This window comes from Strix uralensis, chromosome 6 (genome assembly GCF_047716275.1).
Source record: "Strix uralensis isolate ZFMK-TIS-50842 chromosome 6, bStrUra1, whole genome shotgun sequence".
Taxonomy (NCBI): Eukaryota; Metazoa; Chordata; class Aves; order Strigiformes; family Strigidae; genus Strix; species Strix uralensis.
Genome location: NC_133977.1, coordinates 34,048,234 through 34,070,087, shown reverse-complemented (window position 1 = coordinate 34,070,087; position 21,854 = coordinate 34,048,234). Strand labels below are relative to the sequence as shown.

Here is a 21,854-nt window from a genome sequence, read left to right as displayed (position 1 = left end):
GGGAACAGGAAACCAAGGCTATGCACACACTTAGGAGCAGCTTATTAGACCAGAAAGTCACTCTTTGCACTGGCTAAATTAACTGTATGAATTTACTGTGTTCCTGTTACTGGCCTTTAAGGCTTACTGTTGGTCTGAACCTGTCCCTGGGTGGTGTTACAACACTTTTAGTATAGTCCCTTCTGATTTACACTGATAGAAATCACAGCAGAATCAGGACTAACAATAAAGGTTCAAAAGTTTACCAGTAAGAGATATGTGATTGTACAGACAATATGACAGACAGGCTTCACTCAGGACAACTCTCCTGGAAACTTTGTGCCATAATATAGACCTATTCATACCTACACCACCTCCCAAGTGCAGGCCCTGCATGTCAGGTTTTTCCCTCCCAGAGGTGCAATCCTGCAATTCTTCGATTTTGAGGGGTCAGATCCTTGGGTGAAATATTTTGTATACTAATTACGACTGATCAAAACACCAGACTAAATTCAGTCGTCTTACAAAGAAGTGTTCTTTCAGAGCTGACTAGCACGTGAATACAGCCAACAAGGCCTTTACAAGAGAAAGTCTCAGTGGTAGGAGCGATGCAGAACAAAAAGATTGTTTCAAAGGCAACAGCTTCTATGTTCCTGCTTCATCTGAAGCTGGGACAGGACAATGTTCTCCCAGATTTGTGGTGTAAGGGAAAAAGCGAGTACGCTTCTGCATTCTCTCTTGCTCCTTTTTCTTCTACAGCCTAAAGGCTTTTATCTATTACATGATAATTTGTTCCTGTTGTCTGTCTAAAAAGCCTCAGAGACTACAAGTTATGATTTTTCCCTGATGAACACAGCCTTCCAGTTATTTTCTTCATAGCCAGAGATAAATGCCAGACTTCAAGTGTTTATGTTGTCCTGCTAATAATCATTAACACAAATCAGAGGCTATTAGATGTGTTCTCCTGCTCTCCAATGCACATGCTTGTCCCAGCATGATGGAGTAACTATATGGCAAGGAGCACAGTGACAATCAGATAACCAGTGGTACTCAGTATTTGCAAGGATTACATAGATATTCTAGGATTTCCTATCTTCTGCAGCTCTGAAGTTCTTTGGCTTAAAAAATTTCTTTTCTGAAATTATTTTTGTTGTGAATATTACTGCATTCCCAATCAACAGGCACAGAAGATTTGTGCTCTCAGAGTTCACCAGTGAACAGATTTCATAAAAGAAAGGAACAGCTTCACAAATGCAGAAGCTACCTACTGTGCTCTTTCAGTCATTTCCATGTTCTCCTTGTAACTTCAAAAATAAATCACCATGCTTCTGTAAGAAGTTATGTGACCCTGGGTGAATCAAAAAATAGATTTTGTTGCACTAGTGGAATAATCTCCACGGATGCTGTATACATAGCTGGGGAGTAAGTTAAAATCTGAAGATACCCTATGTAGTGGGTCAGAAAGACCTCCAAAGCCTTGAGAGTGACTAGACTAATGGTGCCATCTGTGAAACAGCTACAATTTGCACTAGGAAAAAACAATTGGTCTTTAGAACAAATATATCATGCCTCCAGGAACAGACAGTAAAGTGCAGTTAATCAAGTCACAGTGAACAAGATGCTCTGACCATCAACCAGCCTCAAGCCTGACTGGAGAAAACCTTTCCTTCTCTCCCTTCTTATCTTTACCAAATCAGTACAGTCCTCAGCAGGGGTGTCCCAAGTTTGTCTCCTGCTGTTCATCCACTAGAAACACAGGTGTAGCAACATAAGTACACCCTGGCTAGAGCAACTCTTTTTTCAAGAGGGGAATCTGCCAAAGGCATACATCTCATGTGTACCTCCTCCTTCCAGCACTGTTCTACCCAAAGTAAAGGCAAGAGCACCACTTGATTCTCAGAAGGAGGAAGGCCTGTTCTGCCAGCAGCTTGGCTTAGCACAGCAGAGGATTGCTTAGCTGTGGATTGCATAACAGGGCCATGATTTCTGCTTCCACTATTTCTGAGCTTCACTCAAGTGCAATGAGGGAAAGAAGGCAAATAACTACAACTACGGCAAGATGGAAAACAAAGAGTCTCCCTAAGATTCTTTGGGCATCTCTTCTTAGGTTCCTGCAGTGAATCTGAACTGCTTTGTTACACTCTGTAACAGAACCGAATAGGCCCATATATCCTATTAAATGTTAACTAATATCCTATTAAATATTCGTATAAAATGGTTAGTTCAAGGAATGTTCATTCTATTCCAAATCTCTTAGAATTATAGAAATAGAAACAGAGATTTTCAATGACTCTGCAGGAAAAGAAAGGAAAGTAAAAGCCACAATTTTCATCCCACCATAGGGAGCTCTGAGGGAAGAATGTTATTTTCTATGGGCAAGGAGCATTATCTAGATTGGAGAAATAGGCATGTGGATTGGAGGCAGGACTCCTAAGGCTTTTCAGCTCACCATGTAGCTGTGCGAAAATGGATGAACATTTCCGTAATAACAGACTGTATCCTTTCCAGCAATTCTACATACTGTTTAGAAATGTACTTATTAGTAAAATAATATAGAAATGTTTTAAACAGCTGTGCCTATGAGAAGTTGTAGCTTTCTGAGGAAGCATCAGCAAAAGCAATATGCATGTTAAAGGTTGCTTTTGGTAATGAGTTTTAAATTAATTTTCATTTCACAAAAACTAAGATTGGAGCTGATAAACAAAATGCCTATTTCAAACACTATTATTTTTTATTTAATCCCAATTTGACTTAATTTTTAGAAATAATTTTTAAATGCAATAAAAAAAAAACCCTTGTTTCACCTGATTATGTATATGTATAAAATTTACATTTGCAACTAGAGGTCAACAGGACTGTTCTATGTCTGCTCACAATCCACTGTTCCTGAGAAGCCTGAGTATTGAATAAGGAATTACCCTTTGTGATTGCAACGCAAACTTGCTCATTCTAATTGACTAACTCTCAAATTCTTGCACGTGTTCGAAAAATAAGAGGTTTCTATCTAACATTCCTTACATTCATCACCAAGGTATATGTACAACTTCACTGTGTATGTGTGAGTGCCTACCACCAAGCCTAGGTTAGCAAATCCTTTTCTCTTCTATTTTATACTATAGATTCTTCCAAGAATCTGATGGCCAGAGCAAGGGCTGAGCACGGATGAGAGTTGTTATGTTCTGTTCTGAAGTCTTCACTTGGTAACTTACTAATTATAGCAAGTACTACCACAGCCCTCTGGTCCAGCTTGGAAAACCCTGCATGGAGCAAAATCCCTTGATATCCAGAAAGACAGTCAAGCACAGAACTGTACAGGTAAATGAAAAATACAACTAAAGCCAAGAATTCAGGTAATCTGTGGATTACTTTCCAACCAGCTTGCATCCTAGAGACATGAATAACAGAATAGGACAGATAACGTACATGGCTTCCCACCCCCGGGGTAATTTGGAGGTTGGCCCATGCCTGGGGTGAACATCTAGACCAGTCTCATTCCTAAAAGGAGTCTTCCAGGGTACCAGTGAGGTCCTGCAGCCCTTTTGCAAAATAAAGTGGACTAAACACAGACCCTGTCCTGCACAGTCAGATGCACTGAATGTTGGCTGTTTGTCAGTAGCTTTTATTTCATGCTGCAGCTTGGATGGGGGAAGAGCAAGTGAAAATTTTTATGGTTTTTTTGACAAAATGCTAGAGAATATGTTTTTGTCTTAGCATCCTTGGCACCCTTTTTTAAAGGAATATAACACATACCCTATTTAGGTCTGAGATATTTGACAACAGTATATACAAATATATCGATGTGGCGCTTAGGGACATAGTTTAGTAGTGGACTTGGCAGTGTTACATTAATGGTTGGACTCAACGATCTTAAGGGTCTTTCCAACCTAAATGATTCTATATTCTATGATTCTATCTAAAGCACAGTCTTTTGCAGCATTCATTAAAATGAGGACCTGACATCTCTGTGACATCGTATATTGAAGGAAAAAGCGTTTGGCGTCCTCTGTTCCCATTAGCATACCTGTGCTAGAGCCAGGACTCATTCACAGAACAAAAGCAAATCGAGTAAAGCTACTGGTGGCTTAAAGGGGTACCCTGTTCAGCAAAGGCAGTGAAGCAGCTCTTCTTAGGGTGCCAACACTTGTTCTAGATTTCATTTCTGTATGGGGTTTGTCCCTCAGATTTGTCCGGTTGTGCCTTTACAAGCAGATTGCTGGGAGTCACCTCCTACAGCCTGGGATTAGATCTGACTCCTTCTTTGAAAAAGTTTAAGAAATGGAAAGCAGAACCCATCTCACTTAGAAAAGCTAAGCTCCAAAATGCAGTCAAATATCTGTTATCACTTAACAGATACTCACATTCTTCTCTGGGAAGCACGTACCTCTGTGTAGGCCTGTGTTACTTGTTCATACAGGGTCTGATGATGATGGATGGCCAGTTCCAGGTCTTGCATTTCTGAGGGGAGGCCTCCTTCACTGCACATTTTGCACCAGGCATCCACACCTGAAAGGAACTGAAACAATCCCAGGAATAATGAGCAACAGTGACACAGAACAACATCTCATCAACATTAGAAAACTTTGTATAGTGCCACGTATGACTGCAGCAAGGGCTGAGGAAAACATAACAGTTATAAAGGAGTTCTTTTGGGCACCCTGGAACAGCACATTCCTGCCACCTCCTCAGTGCTTGAGGAACACCTAGATCCAAAGGAATGTTTTCTGTTTCTTCTGGATTAAAAACAAATGCTCCTTTAACCAGGCTCAGAAAACACCCATTCTAAGAGTCTTTGCATACCATGTAGGGAGGCTACAACATTGCATTCCAAAAAGGAAGGCTGCAATACGTTTAGAAAAAAGACATCAGCGTGAAGCACAAAAAGACACAGGTACAGCTCCAGCTGTATTTAGCATTGTCTCAGCTTTCAATCTTCCCTCAGTCGCTTACCTGTCCTTAACACTACTAATTTGAGCAACAGAAAACCCCTATTAAAATCAATGCTGACATTCATTTCAGTGAAAGGCAGTCAGTCTGTATTCAAGCAATTCCCAAGCCAGGGCCAGCTCAGTGGGATTGCTAATAGGATACCAAGGCTTTAAACCCCTGGGTCACACACACATTTGATTCTGGCCCAGGTCAGCAGTGATCAGATACCATTACCATCTGACGGCTGCTAAGCAGCCAATGCAAAATGAGCTGCTGGTCTCAGTCCAGTTCCTGGTGGGCAGACATCCATGAAAAGGGAGAAAAAAAATCACTGCCATTGCAATTGATATGGTTTAGCACCTTGGTTGGAAGCCTTAACAGACAGCCAGAAACTGAATGGCTTCGGGGAGCAGAGGGGTGGAAAAAAATTTTTCCACTCTTAAAGGCCTCCAGAGCACTGCTGATGAACTTTGGCAAAACAAATTAGAGAAGCTCTCCTGGGTGCTGCCTGTTCTGTAAAAGAAAAGAGGAATTTAGTCTCTAAGGTTCCCATCCTGTTTTTCTTTTAAGCGAGGCTTACTTTGATGACACAGCTCACATGTTCATATTTTGTTCCTACCAACTGCCCAATGCAACCTCATTACTCCTCATTTATATTTTCGCTTCCTCCATCTTTCTGTTAAACCAGCCTGCCATACTTTGGGGCTATTTATAAAAAAGAACAGCTAATTATACAACAGATGAAGTGCCCTGTAGGGTGAATGTATAATGCCACAAAAGTACCCCCAGGATCACAGCTTTATCCACTCTTGAAGTGTTCACCTGTGGCTTGTTACTAAAGCAGTTACTCACAGCATGAAGGGCTGTGAGATTCAAAGCAAAGAATTTCAATTCAACTCTGGCTCTGGCATCAGCATCCTTTTTTATTAGCAGTGTAAAGCTATTCACCATGCTGCTGTGTAATCAAGGCTATAAAGTGTTTGCATTGTAAACACTTCTTTTCAGTGCACAAAGAGTCAGTGACAAAGATGAATTCCTAAACGTGCATGTCTACAAAGTACAAGTCTACCAGTGAAAACTGTGCTTTCTAGAAGTCTGGAGTCAAAGATGGCAGGTTCTCTTGTGTTGGTTTGACTCCTGATCTGTTTAATCTCTTCAGATGAAATCCCCGAACACCTTTGCTTAAAGCTGAAGTAATCATATTTTGTGCCAAGGCAGTGGAATTCGCATCATTTCCTATGCAGTTTTAAGAGCACGGAGCTGAGATCAATCCCTTTTGGGGCTGTTACATAAACTTCTTGGTCAAAACAGTGAAGAAAAGACCTTTACACCTTATAGACCAGTGCTCCTGCTGCTGGAATCACACTGTTATGGCTCTTACCAAAACTGCTGAATTGTACCAATTCTAGTACAAGTACTTATAGTCATGTTACTCATATACCGCCATATCCCCAGACTGTGATTTGCACAGTAGGTGGGAGAAGTCTCAAGAAGATCCTATGCACATAACCACATTTCCAACTTGATGTCTCACATCTATCTTCCTTTTGTATATCTATTGTATATAGACAATGTCACGTCAGAAATTACATTGGTAATTTCCCTTCTGCCACTAGCAGGAGCAGTTGACATCATCTGTTTTAAAAAAATTTAAGAAAAGCAGCCTGGTAGTGTTTTACTCTGATACCCTAAAACAGTGCATGGTGGTCTGTGCTGTGTGTGTAGTTTCACATAGGGAGAGCAAATTGTTTTTTAAGGATTTTTGCAAAGTGTTAGTTCATACCATAGGACCATTGATTTGGGTATTTTGAAAAGAGCAGCTATGTTACTTTTTATTATTTGTCACACACTGTGGCAGACACAAAAACCTATTATTAAATGTAACAATAATAATAATGTAATAATATATAATGTAATATAACAATATAAAATGTAATAATAATAATGTAATATTATTAAATATTAAAATTATTAAATGTAACCCTTCATGCTAGAAACATATTCATATCACAAAATCACCATTTGACTGAATTGAAAAAAGATGCATTTAAAATTGTAAATTGCTAACTTAGGTTGGAACAGGAGCTGTTACTGTCCACTAGATACTCAATATCATTTAAAGTAATTGCTTAAATTTCTACTTAGCCCATAGACTAGAGTAGCTCCTATTTGGAACATAAAAGCAGCTTAAATATGATTTGAAATGCCAGGCTCCAATAATTTTCCATGTTTTTCAAGACTTCAGGAAAGATTAAGAAAAATTTATCCTAAAAACCAAAGAAGTCTCTAACATACCTTTGTTCCTCTGATCCAATCCAAAAGTAACTTTAAAGTAATGACCTAAGCTTACTTCTGATTCACAACCTATTCACCTAAGTTGCAAGTTCTGTATTAGGTCAGGTATAATGTATTCTCAGACCACTTACTAGCTTTCCTCTGGAAGTGCTATGCTGTACCGTATGGTTGCTCCAAAACACAGCTCAGATATTTTCTAGTCCATATTTCTCCACAGTTTTTGCACAGTCCTTGCTTACTGCTTGCTAGGCCTCTATGTGGAAGCTGCTGGATAACCACAGTAGTTCTAGGCCCTGGAGCAATTAAAACCAAACTCTAGTGTACTTTCATGCTCCAGAATGGCTGTGGGGAAAGATGGGAAGATGGCCGTGAAACTGCTTTCCTCAGTGACCTATAATATCTCTTGATGCCCTGAATTTTTTGTATGAGGCTAACTGTAAATGTACATTTCCTGTTGTTGTTTCTGGCATTTCCCTGTCTAATGCCAAAGTTATCTTGGTTTTATCCCTACATCTTAGAGATATCAACTGGCTTTTCCTTTCCTCCCTTTCCTCAAATTCTTCCTCCCTTTTTTCTTTTCCTTTCTTCATTTATTTTCCTCAAATAGGGGAGTTCAGGATGTGCTTAGAGAGATCCAGGCAGAGATGAGAGATGAGAACAGTAGTCTTCTTGGTTGGGGAGTAAGGTAATATGAAACAAATGGTCAGGGGTCAATTTACAGAGAATCAGCATAAATGTCTAGTGTGTGCACTTAACACCTACTACCCTAAATAGTAATTCTGCTTGTGCACTTCTGAGGGTAGACTCTGACCCAGAATTAATCGGTTGAGATCTCTCGGCTGATTGAAGACATTAATTTGTTCATTCTGACAGAATCTGTAGAGTGGGCATCTTACAAACACTTTAGTACACTTTCAGAGATTACATCCAAGAAAGGGAGGACGCCTGGTATGTCTGCTTCCCCCATCTGGCAGTTAGTGGGCTGGAATCTCATCTGGCGTAAATCAGCACAGTTCTCTTGAAATCACACTGAGATAAGACACGTTCTCCCATGTTCTCTTACAACTTTGAATAGCCTCAGTCATACCTAAAGATACAGAAGCAGATTCTCTTTTGCACTAGAATATCTCCATGCTAGCATGGGGGGGCAGGGGGGGAGAGCACAGACAAAAGAAGGGAGAAAACCAACCAAGAGATTTGTAGCAGGTGGAATTAAGGGGCATTTGGGAAACACCGCCACTGAATATCCTGACTTGCACCTTGACCTGGACATAGTGGTTGTTTGGAGTTTAGTTTACTGGCTTTTGTTCAAACACTTGTGCTGAAGGAAGCCTGGCTGTAGGCTAAGTTGGCCAGAATTATCTTTTCTTTCTTCCTTTTCTTTCCTTTTTTTCCCTTTTCTTTGCTCTTTTCTTGATGATGGTTTAGAATGTACAAATTTTGTTTAAAAAATTTAAGGAAGACATATGCGTGCACACACACACAGAAGAAAAAGCAAGAAACAAAAGCAAAAAAAAAAAAAGCTTTGATCCAGGAACTCATTCAGCCGAGTCCCATTCAACATGCCACATGTATCTGCTGTAAGAGCCAGGAAAGCAATGTGATTCTGAGGCATGTGAAGACAGATGTGAGGTTCAATTCCCAGCAGGGTTGACTCAGCCTTTCATCCTTCCAAGCCAGACAAATTGTAGTCTGTGCAGTTTTCTGTGTGGGGTCTTTAGGAAGAGACCTTGAAAAACAAGTTGCTTCCTGCTCAGCTTGCATATTACAGAGATCGTAGAGCTTTTCATAAATCTCTGTCCCGAGCCAACAACTTCCTTGCAGGCTGGGGTGTGCCAAAGGCTGAAAGATTACGGTCCTAATAGACTTGCTTCCTGTTGGCATCACAGAGAACTTCAATCAATAGGAAGGAATGAACAAAGAGACTATAGCAGCTTATCACACTGGAGAAGGAAAGACAATCTGCTTATGAGATCGGTATGAGGGAAGCGGGGGTACACTGTGGGAGAAATGGTTGGATCTGAAACAAGATTACCTTTACGGACAGAAAAAGGGGATCAAAAAAAGATATGATATGTGACAGAGGAAATAGTGGGTTTATCTACATCTTTGCTTCAGAGAGTTAAGCCTTATTTATTGAAAAATAATGAAGCCCTGATTTGAGTTAAAAAAAAACCCTGGGTGATGCCAAATAATAGAGAGTCACATTTGGAATGAATGTTTGATAGACAGCAGACTGAGTTATAGACCAAATCCCAAACACCTCATTCTTTATGCTACACAGAGGTCAAATGACTAAATTAATAGCATTCAAGTCATTGGTTTATCCTACCAGAGTTACTAAAGCAAGGCCAAAATTTTAGTCCTGGCTAATGGACTCACTGACTCCCACATTTCTTTTTTGCAGCAGTCTGAGTTTACAGGCTTCACATCAGCACTTATCTTCCATTGAATTGTCTCTTACTGCAAGTGAGGAGCAACTGCAGTTCACAATTTGCAAACTCTCCTGACTGTTAGTAATGAGAGACTGGCTTCTGTCAGGCAGCAAAACTTCAGTTCCTTATGAAGAGGTGCCAAGGCAGGACTGGGTTTTTCAGACCCATCCATACACTTGTAAAGAAAAAAGACCCAAAGCTGAAAGTGACATTAGTGCAGCTTTTTCTCAAGTTAAGGCTGAGGCAAAATACCCACTTTGACAGTGTTCCAAAGGCAGGAAGACAAAAAAAAATATTCATCTCTAGCTTCACAGACAGTTCAATACAGCTTTCTGGTTTATTGCCTTTCATACTATACAATACCTCAGCAACTTCTCATAAATTGCAAACAAGATTGTCACTTCAGAAAAATAGGGGATTGTTCACAAAAAAAGAAAAAAAACCCCAAAGCCCAAAAACCAAACAAACCAAAGCAAACAAGAACTAATTCATTAATAAATCTTAAACATTCTCATTGTGATTGGATATAAATTATTTTTTGATTTTTCTTTATGAATAGATGATGACTGACAATTACTAACATGAAGACTACACCTAAATACTACAGTGTTCATTGTACTGAGAGGAAAGTACTTATACTGGGCATCATCTTAGTGTATCAGTCCCATCAGAGCCACTGAGTGTGCTTACATGAGTAAGTGCCCAGTAGGGTGAGTAATTGCTCTATGCTATGGCCTGTTGTCAATAGGAAACACAAAATCAAGAAAAATCCATTATAATTCTACAGTCAGAAACAAACAATAAAGAAAATCTTTACTCTTTGAGCTACACTTTTCCATACATACATTCTGTCTTATGAGGCACAGTTTCTGGGTTATCAGTTATAATTTCTTATTCACACACTTGAAGTATGGGTCAACATCAAGCACATCCACTTCATAGCTTTGATATCAACTACTTGGAAAAACAAGCACACAACGGTACTGAAGAGAGCACCAAAGCAGTGTTTGTCACAGGAAAATCAATGTAATCAACATATGATCGAAGTTGAACCATCACCATTAAGTGGACCCGGTTTAGGTGTAAAAAAAGCAGAAGGTTTATTCACTGACATATTTTAAATCTTTTGTAGCTATGAAATTATGGAACAATTCTGGTAGTTAAAGACACAAACCAGAGTTCAGGGACATGGAAAATTTTCTTGGATGTTCCTAGCTGTCTCTGAAGTCAATACTTAGTGAGGTCTAACAAAGTTTGGGGCTACAGAGAGCACTGAAAGAGTAGGTGGTGGGATGAATTCCATAAGTTTCATTAACAGTAATGTGCTTTGGCTCCTAGAAATTGTCTGCTGGTATGAGTCTATGTCATATGTGTGAATATTCCTGTGCACATAGGGCATACCGCATATACCTCTAAGTGCAGGTACATACATTTTCCTGACCATAATAATCCTGAATTTATCCACAGCACTGATGAAATATTAGGCAATAGAAATAAGGCAGTATGTTACTGCACCAGTGCATTTCACTTATGATCAGATTATTTCTCATCACTAAGGCATAAATATATTTTCTTACCCACTCAGGGAACATGTGCCAGTTTTTTGTGAAAAATGTTACTATTTGGTTTTGAGATGCTTATCCACTAGGAACAAGGCTCTTAACCTCACTGCATACAAGCCAAAAGCCATCAGGTAGTAACTGCAGCATCATCATTATCAAAGTATCAGTGGATCATTTTGCCAGTCACAACAGCAGCTCACCTGTTCAGCTTTCTGGTGAAAGACAGCAGACATGGCTAAGATGGTGCTGCGCTCATCCAGAGCTGCAGCAAAACTCTTCCACTCTTGATCCAGCTGGCTAGATATTTGTTTAATTTGCTGGGAAGCATAATGGCCTGCCTCAGAAAGCCTTGACGCAACAGACATGATCCGATTGATGTTGACATAGGCATTCTGAAAATTAAAAAGCACACATAAATAAAGAGAAGGAAGAACCGTGACCACCCTCTGCCTTCATTACACATTCCAAACACCATCAGTTGGAGTAAAGCTGAGCAGGTCAGTGAAAGCAATCAACCACATGCTTAAATATGCATGAATAACATGCATACTACCTTCCACTCTAAAAATACATCCCTCAAGAATCTTATTCCCCATCTATGCCATTATCTAACACTATTATCTCCCCCTCTCCTCTTGAATTTATTTATGTAAAACTAATTTGCCATACTTTAGCTATTTACTCACCTGTTAAGGTCTACTCATTGCTTCTATCTTATTCTTGATATTTCTGTTGCATTGCTTCATATTTCTGGATGCTAAATCCACATATTCTTAAGTGAAATGTCTGCTTTCTCTCCTTTGAGAACTCTCTGATAATCCTTTATAGACATGCAGTGTCAACAAATGGAAAAGTCTTATAGAATTTAAAAGAGCTCATAAGGATATTCTACGGAATATAAGAGTTTCCATAGAAATGTCTATTAAATTATATTCTTCAGTTAAAATGTTATCTTTTCTGCAGGTTATTTTAAGCTGTTCTCCAGCAGAGATATCATTTAGCTATAGTCTGAATTGAGAAGGATTCAAAAAGCCTACTAAAAGGGTGATATTTTCTGTTCCTTCGTAAGAACTTTCCATGATGGTTTTTATTCAGCCTTTAAACAGTGGAAGGATAGTTCTTTCTCAAAATGAACTGTGGACAGCAATGTAATTGCATTATAATACCCCTGCTCTGCACAGAAATGTAAACCTGAAAATAAATAGCCGTCATGACAATGTCTTACAAAGATGCACCATCAAAAGACAAATGGCAGCTGTCTTTCAGATTTCTGGAATGTCATTTGATATAAACACTTCTCCTTTCTCTTTCCTCCTCACTGAAAGAAAGGAACATCCCAGAATTTGAGATGTTTTGCTCATGTTGACTCACTGCTTCCTTGTCTCACTGAAGTATTTCAAAAGGGCTTTACGAATTTCAGAGTGTAGAATCCATAAGACCTTTATGCACAAGGACAGCCATGATGATTTTAACAGTATTACTTATGGTCAAATAATAAATCAGAGGTGGACATGTTTGTTGGAGCAGGATCTCATCATCGTGAGTGGAAGCACAATGAGGAAAGGTATCTGCCGATCCAAACATGAAACACAACAGAGCACTGCCAAGGCAGGCACAGGTCCAAACTAAGTTGTGAAGCAGGACAAGGTATGTCTGCAAAATGTATGGGATAACTAGGAAGTACACTCATCATACCTGTAAGTGCTCAAGGAAAGAAGGATGGGGCCACAGCCCTTACAGCCACTCTGTTCTCCCTGGTAGAACCATGACTATGACAGCTATCACATAAATAACACAGATCTAAAGCAATACCCAGCCTCTAGTTTTGTTTTTTTCCCTTTATCATATAGCCTTTTCTTAAAAATTGGATTTGGCTCAAAATGGTCAGATTTATTTTAAAGAAATAAAATATTTTTTTCAGTACAGTTAGAGAAACCAATCAAAATTGTTCTGAAGTTTAGAGTAAAGATACTATGATTTAGAATGTTGACTATCAGACACAGTCAAACACTTTTTTGTGTCTAGGTTAGAAACTGGAACTTAGACTAAATATATCAGCCTTTCTCCCAGAAAGTCTTCATGACTGAGTCTCAGACAAGATCATTTCAGGTCAGCTCTTCTGGTGGAAAGCAGTGTAGCATCACTAAAGTTGCTGAAGCTTGGATGAGTTGTGCCAAATGAAGACATAAAACTTTGCTGGTTTTGACAGAAAAGTTGCTGAAGAAGTTTTGATTTAATGTAAAAAATAGTTGCTTTCATCATGCTTTTGTTTATTTCTTTTTTCCCTGAAGAATTATCTCAGCCACTGCAACGCATTGAGCATGGAGGAACACCACTGTGAATTCCTTGGTTCCCTATAGGCACAGTATATAGATGTATTAACTAGTAGAAGGGTAAAGGTAAGATTAGTTCAAATACAGCAGATGTTCTTAGGGTCTGTTTTATAAGTTAGGAAGATTTATATATTGTTATGTCTGTTTGTTACATTTTTATACAGAGATGAGGATTTTCATGGATGAAATTTCACTTTCCTAGATGAGAATTTTTCATGGAACAGTACCAACCTGTCCTGTAGCCAACCCACTAACTCCATACATTTTCCAGCAGAAAGTAAGGAGCAGTTCAGGAGTCACCTGCTCACACCTCTGTTCTTAGTGCACCAAGCGCAACTGGCTCAGGAAACAGAGACTCCTGAGCTTCCCCTCTTGCTTTCTGAGCAATAAATGGATTCAAGTGCAGTATCACATGTGATGTGCTCTTCTGTATAGCTCCAAGAGGTAGTGCGATGGGGATACCTCCTACTTCCAGACACATGCACTCTTTACCTCTGCTTTATCTATCCCACCTTAGTAAAGCAGAGACATTGAAATGGGGCTTGGACACATAAGACTTGTCCAAGGTTTCACAGAAAAACAAGATAGAGCAGACTTGGCTAAAGATCTGGAACTCAGGATAGCACATCCTACCAGATGTAGCACATTTTACAATCTCAAGACCTTTAGCCAGTGTCACTATTGTTGAGAAAGATGGCATCTCTATGAAAAACTGGGAAAGATGGGATCCCTTTTGCGGATTGAGGTAAAATGCAGTATGCCTTCAAGACACTCCAGAATTTAGTTTCAGGAGAAAAACATTTAATTGACCACAATTCACAAAATGCAAGACATTTCTTTTTGACCTTGAAGTAGAACAAAATTATAAGTCACTTTTTTCCATCTTTATCTGCCAATGTGTAATGTTCTAAGTAAAATGAAACAAAAATCTATGCTGCCAAAATTCAACTGTTGACATTGCACAAAGTTAAACATTCCTTTCCCTCTGGTTTGTTCACCTCTAAAAACTGAATGAATTGAGATTTTTCTGTGTCACTATTATATAGATCTTTTTATCCTAATAGGAAATAAATTAAATAGAGCAACTAATGTCTGTGACTTTATTTTTCCTTCAGGCTGGAAAATGCACTACTAGCAGATTCACAGAGAGTCTCACTTTAAATATAACCTAAGGCCTCATCTTTTTTTCAAAACTGAGAGGTGTCCCCAAAGAGGACTGCAAGGGATCACTGATTTATGGCGATAGAGGACTACAGTAGGTCAAACAATGAGAAAACAGTATATTAATGTCTAGAAGTAAGTATAAAAGCACTTCAGTTGACATTCTGTTGTAGTGACACTAGGATACATCCAAGTTTTGGCTAATATATATCCTTTATCATTGAAAAACCTTTATTTTACATGTATTTGCAGACTTTCCAAAAGCACTCTCCATGTTAGAGTTAATTTTTCCTTGACCTCATTTCAACTTTGAAGCTTTAATCAAAAAAGGGGATTTTTGCCTTCTAAAAATTACCTGACTGACAAACAAAAGAAAAATTTCCCCATGTGTATGTCAGCATCATGATATACAAGAGCTTCTTTCTCAGATTAGAAAAGCCTTGTGCAATGCCTTGCAAGTGCACATACCCCTCTTTGTCCACCAATTCTTAGTCCATTTCTGTCACCTAAAGAAGGCCTCGATTCTATTCTGGTCATCAGTGTCCAACACAGCTGTTCCTTCCAGTGTAAGCAATCACTACTAAGGTCCCTAACACTTGGTAGGATAACAGCCCTCAGTCTCAGCAATAAGCACTGACAGTAGTGCAGTTGGGGAATGATTTCCCACAGGGAAATTCAGCCCTGATCATCTAGTGGGCATGCTGGGAGACTTTCCCTCTTAATTAAACCCTCCAACCCTAGCTGTAACAATACTTTCTTCTAATACACATATAAAAAGCATATCTTACACTCACAAAAGAAAAATGAGCAGTGAGAAGCATTAAATCTGCAAGAAACTTGGCTGTGTTCATCTCATTTCCTAGAGAACTAGTTGAGATATTGTGATGGCAAGCAGTGAAGGTGGGCTGCATGAGAAGGGTTTTGCAGATTAATTGAAGGTGAAGTTTGATTGTTGAGAAGTTCTTTTTTAAAATAAAATAAAAAAATAACCAGCTTACACTATGTTACTGTGATTTTAGAAACCATCTGTGAAATGAACCTAACACATAAATCCGAAGCAGAATGTTTCAGTGACAAAATAAACTCATGAGATATCTTTAAGACCTTTAAATTTCTATAACAAGGCCAATTATATGTAGCCTGTGCAGAATAATATTGGATGGCATTTTAGCTCAGCCTACATACAGAAAAATACCATTCATTTAAGATAAACGTTGGGAATTTTCAACAGACATCATTAGCCTTTACATGATAATTGTAATGTGTTTGAAATATATTGTGACTTTCTTAGGACAACATGCATCTCCATCTAGTGTCAGACAACTAACTCCCTGACAGCAGGATAGGCAGCAATGCCAGCACTGAACACTGCCATTTTTATGCATGTCCCACAGAAAGTGATAACTCATTCTTTAAGGAGGTTAACAGATCCAGGCATAAAAAAATCCTGGCAAAGGAAATACAAGTCACTTCAGCCAGAACAAATGGCACATACACCATGTATCCAAGTGCAGAGCTCAACCAGTATGCTTTGTGTCATACTGAAACGGTGTTTTTTTTCCTCTAGGGAATTTATTTGATTATTGAGATTACTCACAAAATGTTGGAGCTAATATTCATCTTCGTAAAAAGTATTATTGCTTCAGTATAAACATTATACAGCTGCGACAAAGATTTACATAATTTATTTTGAAACTGAAGTGAAAACAAGCACTGCCTTGAAACACGGAAGAAAAAAAATCTATGGTCCTTGTTTGAAAAAAAAATACCACACTACACTTTATTACATGACTTCTCCACATCCCACATTGTTCATTTAAAAGGAAGAATTATTATTGTAAAAAATAGAGTAACAAATTGTTTTTCTAAGAAGGCGCTTTGGTCACAGCATGCCTATAGAGATGTATAGGAAGAGCATGTGACAAAAGGCACGACCCAGTAAACATTTAGAGAGTATTTTCTAGAGGAACTGAAGAGAATATTTTAACTATTATTAGTTATGCCAGGCTTAAAGGATACTAGACATAGTGTAAAGAAGAAAAAAAATCAAAACAAAACACCTTAGAGATCCAAGAACATCCAATGCAACTTCTACTGAAGTTTGTAGGGTTTTTCCCTGCAAAACATACAGCCATCCTCAGCCACATTGTCCTCCTCCATACCTTATCCCAATACTGATTTTAATGTATTGACAAAACAAAACAAACCCCCAAAACAACCCCAAGCCCCACAACCAGTAAGACTGCTTCAAGTTTTCATTATTTCGTTACTCACATTCGTGATAGCTGAGCTATTCTCAATCCAACAGTTGCTAGGACTAATATATTGCATTAAAAAAGATCTAGCTAAATTATAAAGCAAAATTCTAGCAAAATCACAATTATAAAGCAAATTCCCAGATAAAAAGTTTATAGTATGATCCAGTTCACCCTCGAGACTCAGAAACCAAAAGATTTATATTTAAAAAAATTGGGTTTGAAAAGTCATTCTTCTTGAACCAAACTCCATGTCTTGAGCCCAAAGCATGGTAGTTAAATATTTGAGTTTTGTAATTAGCTTGAGAGCGCTTTAAGACTTATCAGATATGAATCTGATATGAATGGTATGAAAGTTTTAATTTATTATTTATTTTATTTATTTTATTTATTCAGACTTGGGTGGGTCACAATACTCTACCTGGGATTGCAAACAGATCTGAGGGTAATAACTTTCCCATTCTCTGTTAAGGAAACAGGAAAGGATTCCTGTCATTTTCTTTTTGCAGCCAAGGGTATTACATGAAGAGACTGAGGAATACTGGACTATAAACACAAATGAGTACATACCTAACAGTAAATTCACCAGAGTTATAGTCTTCTCTCTAACACCTTCTGCATTATGTTACTTAATCCTAATCCTTAGCTTCACAAATATTTATCAGTGGTTAACTTAATGCAACATGATTCTTGATCTGCAGAAGTAATTTATGTATATAAATATTGTAGGATCAGAGCCTTTGGCAACAGACTGCAAGGCAAAGACCATTTCTTCCTTTGAAAGTGTATAGCACCTAGAACAGTGACCTAAACTTCCTTCTCTCACTACAATATAAATATTATCAAATAATATACATTTTCCAACAGTCTCCAACAGGAATCAAATGATAGCATAAACAACTGATCTAAGATGTTGCCATAAAAATAAGACAGTTTAATGAAGGCAGTTGCGCAGTAGCAATCACATGATTATGTATTTCTAACACCACTGAATAATTGTCTTAGACTATACTGGATAAAAAAAAAAAACAAACCCCACATAATCAGTCTGTGCATCAGAAAACCTGGCAAAATATACAGGCCTTGTGTATTTTGCCTCAAGAAACTACAGTTAGCTGTGATGGTTCTTTCACGCTAGTTTCTGTTATCAGCAAGACTCTCCTTCACTAAAGTGTTGTTATACATGAAGCAGACCTGATCCATATTTCTAGCCCCACTTCTCTGACAACCAAAGTAGGGCTCAGATGGCTGCGTAGGCTTGGGGTATATAATGTCCTACCACTGTGTTCAGAGTCATCACCCAAGTTTCTCTGGTTTTGCTTCGTTCAGGTAAATTGATCTGTCCTGACTCCATTGCTGACCATCACTGGCTCTTGCCTCAAACAAATGCAGGGGCATTAGCCTACAGAGTGGCTTCACACAGGCTTGCACTGAGTTTTTGTGCATGCCAAGAGAGAAAACTACCATCTACCACAGGACCTGGGCTGTGGCGAGGCAAGGGTCATTTTAGATTCAATCTCTTCTTGCTCTTCCTGCATGCTTCACCACAAATGGAGTGACTAGTATGCAGCCCGACACCCTTATGCAGCAAGCTGATGTCTCCTGCATGCAAACACCCTCATATTCACAATACTGACTTCTGGGGACACCAGGAGTCACTCCACATTTTTCTAGCAAAGAATCTGCTCCATCTAAGACCATCACTGCTGACAGCAGCACTATACCAACACAAGAACAGCCGCTACAGGTTAGTTCAAGTAGCCTGCCCCTTAAGGTTATTACCCTTTTCCCACTGTTTCCAAATGTCCTTTCACCTTGATATACCTCCATGTCTGCTATGTGGAAAATAAGATGCCCAGCCCTCTGCAAGACAGCAGCCCTGTTTAATTCCACAAGCCAACCTTACCAGGCTGTAAAACTCACCTCATCTGCCTGTGCAAATCTGGCACCGAAATCCCCTCTAGAGAGGCCACTGTGCAAACATATAACCCAAATACATGCCTTCCAGCAATATGGAAAGTCTTGAGAAACCTAGCTGACCATGAGGAATTTTGAGCACTGGGTAGAACTCTGATATTTCTGATAAATACCATGGAGGCCTCCTTTAGATTAAAAAAGAAATAAAAAAAAGAAATAAAAAGTGTAGTTCTTTGTTGCACCTGCATGCTGAATTTTTTCTTTATCTTTTATAGTTTTAGTTTTTTATACTGACTTTGTCATACTGTCAATAATGTTACCACATCTTCTTATGTAACCTCTGTTTGACAACAGAAATCTGTTGAAGAATTTTTAAAAAAAGTTCCTACTGAGAGAGCATTTTTAAAAATAGAAATCTAAGTTGAATGAGCTGTGCTTGTTTGCTGTAGGAATTGATGTTGATCCAAAACCAAAAGGAAGATATCACCCCATCATCAGAGGGATTCTAGGTCTAAAATTCAAATAAAGCTAAAAGAAAAGTAGCATATGAAAAATGACATATAGGTGTACTGCTCTCTTTGAGTTATATTCCTATAAGGAGGATTATCTGAGAACATATATATTATTTGGCATATTTGTTACGTTGTGGGGTTCTTCCAGAGAGTCATATATTTCAGTCCAATTATTTAGAGCAGAATTGAGTGCCATCTCTCACCACACTTACAGGTTGAAAGTGTTTTAATGCCCTTCCACACAGATCCTCTATGATGAAGAGATGGAGGAGACAATCTTCTTTGTCGATTGATTGATGCTGACTGTATGGGCTTCCATATGACTATACGTGTGCATGGGTTATACTGGAGACAGTGCAAAATGGGAGGTGCATCATCTGTCGCACTCTTTCCCCGCAGCCGAAAAGGTCTCTCTCCTGGGCAGCTCTCTTAGACAGGAGTTTGGCAGCACTGACATGGTGAGATGGCACAGCTGTGAGCCATGGAGCAGCCACAGAGAGGTCCCTGCTCCCAGATGTTCCCCCAAGATCTCTGCAAATGTCTCACTTGCATTCCTCATTCCCAAACAGGGGACAGATGGAATTATCTCTTTCCAAGTTTAGCTCCCAGTTATTTAAAGAAAATAATACCAGACAGTACCACAAAAAGGATAAAGGGAGGTCCTCCATCTTGACTCTTCTAATGGTGTTTTCTGAAGAATTATGATCAATTTGGCATCCTTCATAAACCAAATGACTTTTAATGCACTAACCTCCAGGACACATTTATTTGTTAGAGTTCTGTGAGCAGCAGTGTTATATGGAGGCTGGGCTATCCTGTGTTTTGCTAGATGGCATTGTGATGACAAGCTTCACAATCAGGTGCCTAGAGCCTGTTTTTCAGTGTTCCTTTCAATTATAATCGCAATAAATACATTGACAGACATTATAAACATTTCTCATCTTCCACTTCTATGCAATGCCTTAGTGAGGCACAGTGCTTTAGTGAGAAATAGCTAGGTAGGTGGAAATGGCAGGTGAATTCAGGTCAGAGAAGTTAATTACCTGATCTGGAATTTGGCCAGAATTCTGGGGTTAACACCTGTAATCTCATGAAAGCAGTGTGTGGTCTTTAACGAGCTCAGGTAGTCAGGACCTCTTTTCCACATTTCAGACAGCTGCTCCCAAGCACCTTGCCCTTTGGCAGCACCGTAGGGTGTGGCTCTCTAGCGACTTACACCACCAACCTAAACATCAACCACTAACTTTGAGGTCTCAGGCCCAGTGCAACTGTAGTCTGAATGTACACAGCATGAAGAGGTACACCTGTAGGAGTTGGTTTACTAAGGGGAAGCTTTTGTGCTGTTGACAGAGAGTATTCAGAAAGGGCTCAACTCTGCATTGTGCAACTGCAGCAGGGGGTATGCACGCATTTTTCTAACCCAGTGCAACAATCAAAACGTCAATACATTCTGTCCTCATTTCTGTGCTGAAAGCAGAGCAGTTTCCAGAACAAATACCTTATGCCTAGAAAGAGTAAGAAAATGAGCAAAGCACTTATAAATGTATAATGATGCTTTTTTTTTTTTTTAAACCTAAGGTAAATTGGGTTGCATTCAAAAAGACTGACCGATTAACTACTGAAAAAGCCAAAATCCCACTGTGGCCACAACTGACAGCTTGATTAGTGTATCTTTTTCAAGGTTTTGAAAAGTACTTAGCAGGGTGTGGGGGAAGAAGAATAAATTATTAAGGTGCCACCTACAGTTCTCATTAATTCCCAGTCAAATAAATGTCAAAAATGTAAAAGATACTGTATTTGCTTTCCAAACTGTAAACAAACTCCACAGGACTGTGCTGCTCTTAAGTCAAGGCAATAGTTGTCTATCAGTGTCTGGGTGGACAGAGCAACACTGCTTCCCAGAAAGAGGGCAGTGGCCACAGGCCAGCCTGACCTTCCTTGTTTCACTTCTCACAGGTCCATAGTGCTCTCCGAACTAGAGGTGGCCTCACAGGTCGGCCCCTTCCTCGCTCACACACACAGACCCGCTGTTCACTGCGTGCCCTCAACTCACCATGGAATTCATGGCAAAGTGATTGTGCTGCGTCTGTAGGTCAAGGGCATGTTGGTAGCTGACGCCGATCTCTGTGTGACTCTGCAGGAACAATTCTTTGTTGTGGCTGATCCAGTCAAACATCTAGAAGTGTTCACACATGACAGAGGGAAAAAAAGTGTTAGTGATGAAAAAAATGAGACAGTGCAAAATATAAAAATCCACAGTTCTGAGACAGATGTACATGCAACACAGACAAAAAAACCTCACCTATGTTCCTCATCAAAATAAGCTGTTGTCAAGCAATGGATGCATATAAGTTACCACCATATTTCATTATTAACAGAATGACAGGTCAGAAAACATAATTCATAAAGCATGTTCCTCAGTAGACTAATCCCATAGTCTTTTCCTATAAGTAATCATAGAAAGATGGCAGCAGAGGGA

General features: G+C 39.1%; 1 protein-coding gene across 4 annotated transcripts in view; it reads right to left on the bottom strand.

Moving 5' to 3' along the window:
- Nucleotides 1-21,854, bottom strand: part of KALRN (kalirin RhoGEF kinase) — a 526,142-nt gene that overhangs the window by 272,874 nt on the left and 231,414 nt on the right. For all 4 annotated transcript variants that reach the window (XM_074873623.1, XM_074873625.1, XM_074873626.1 and 1 more), the window contains exons 6-8: nt 21,429-21,551; nt 11,398-11,589; nt 4,361-4,492 (exon numbers count right to left, since the gene is read on the bottom strand). In XM_074873623.1, the coding sequence (XP_074729724.1) occupies nt 4,361-4,492; nt 11,398-11,589; nt 21,429-21,551 (447 nt within the window). The remainder of the gene's footprint in view (nt 1-4,360; nt 4,493-11,397; nt 11,590-21,428; nt 21,552-21,854) is intronic.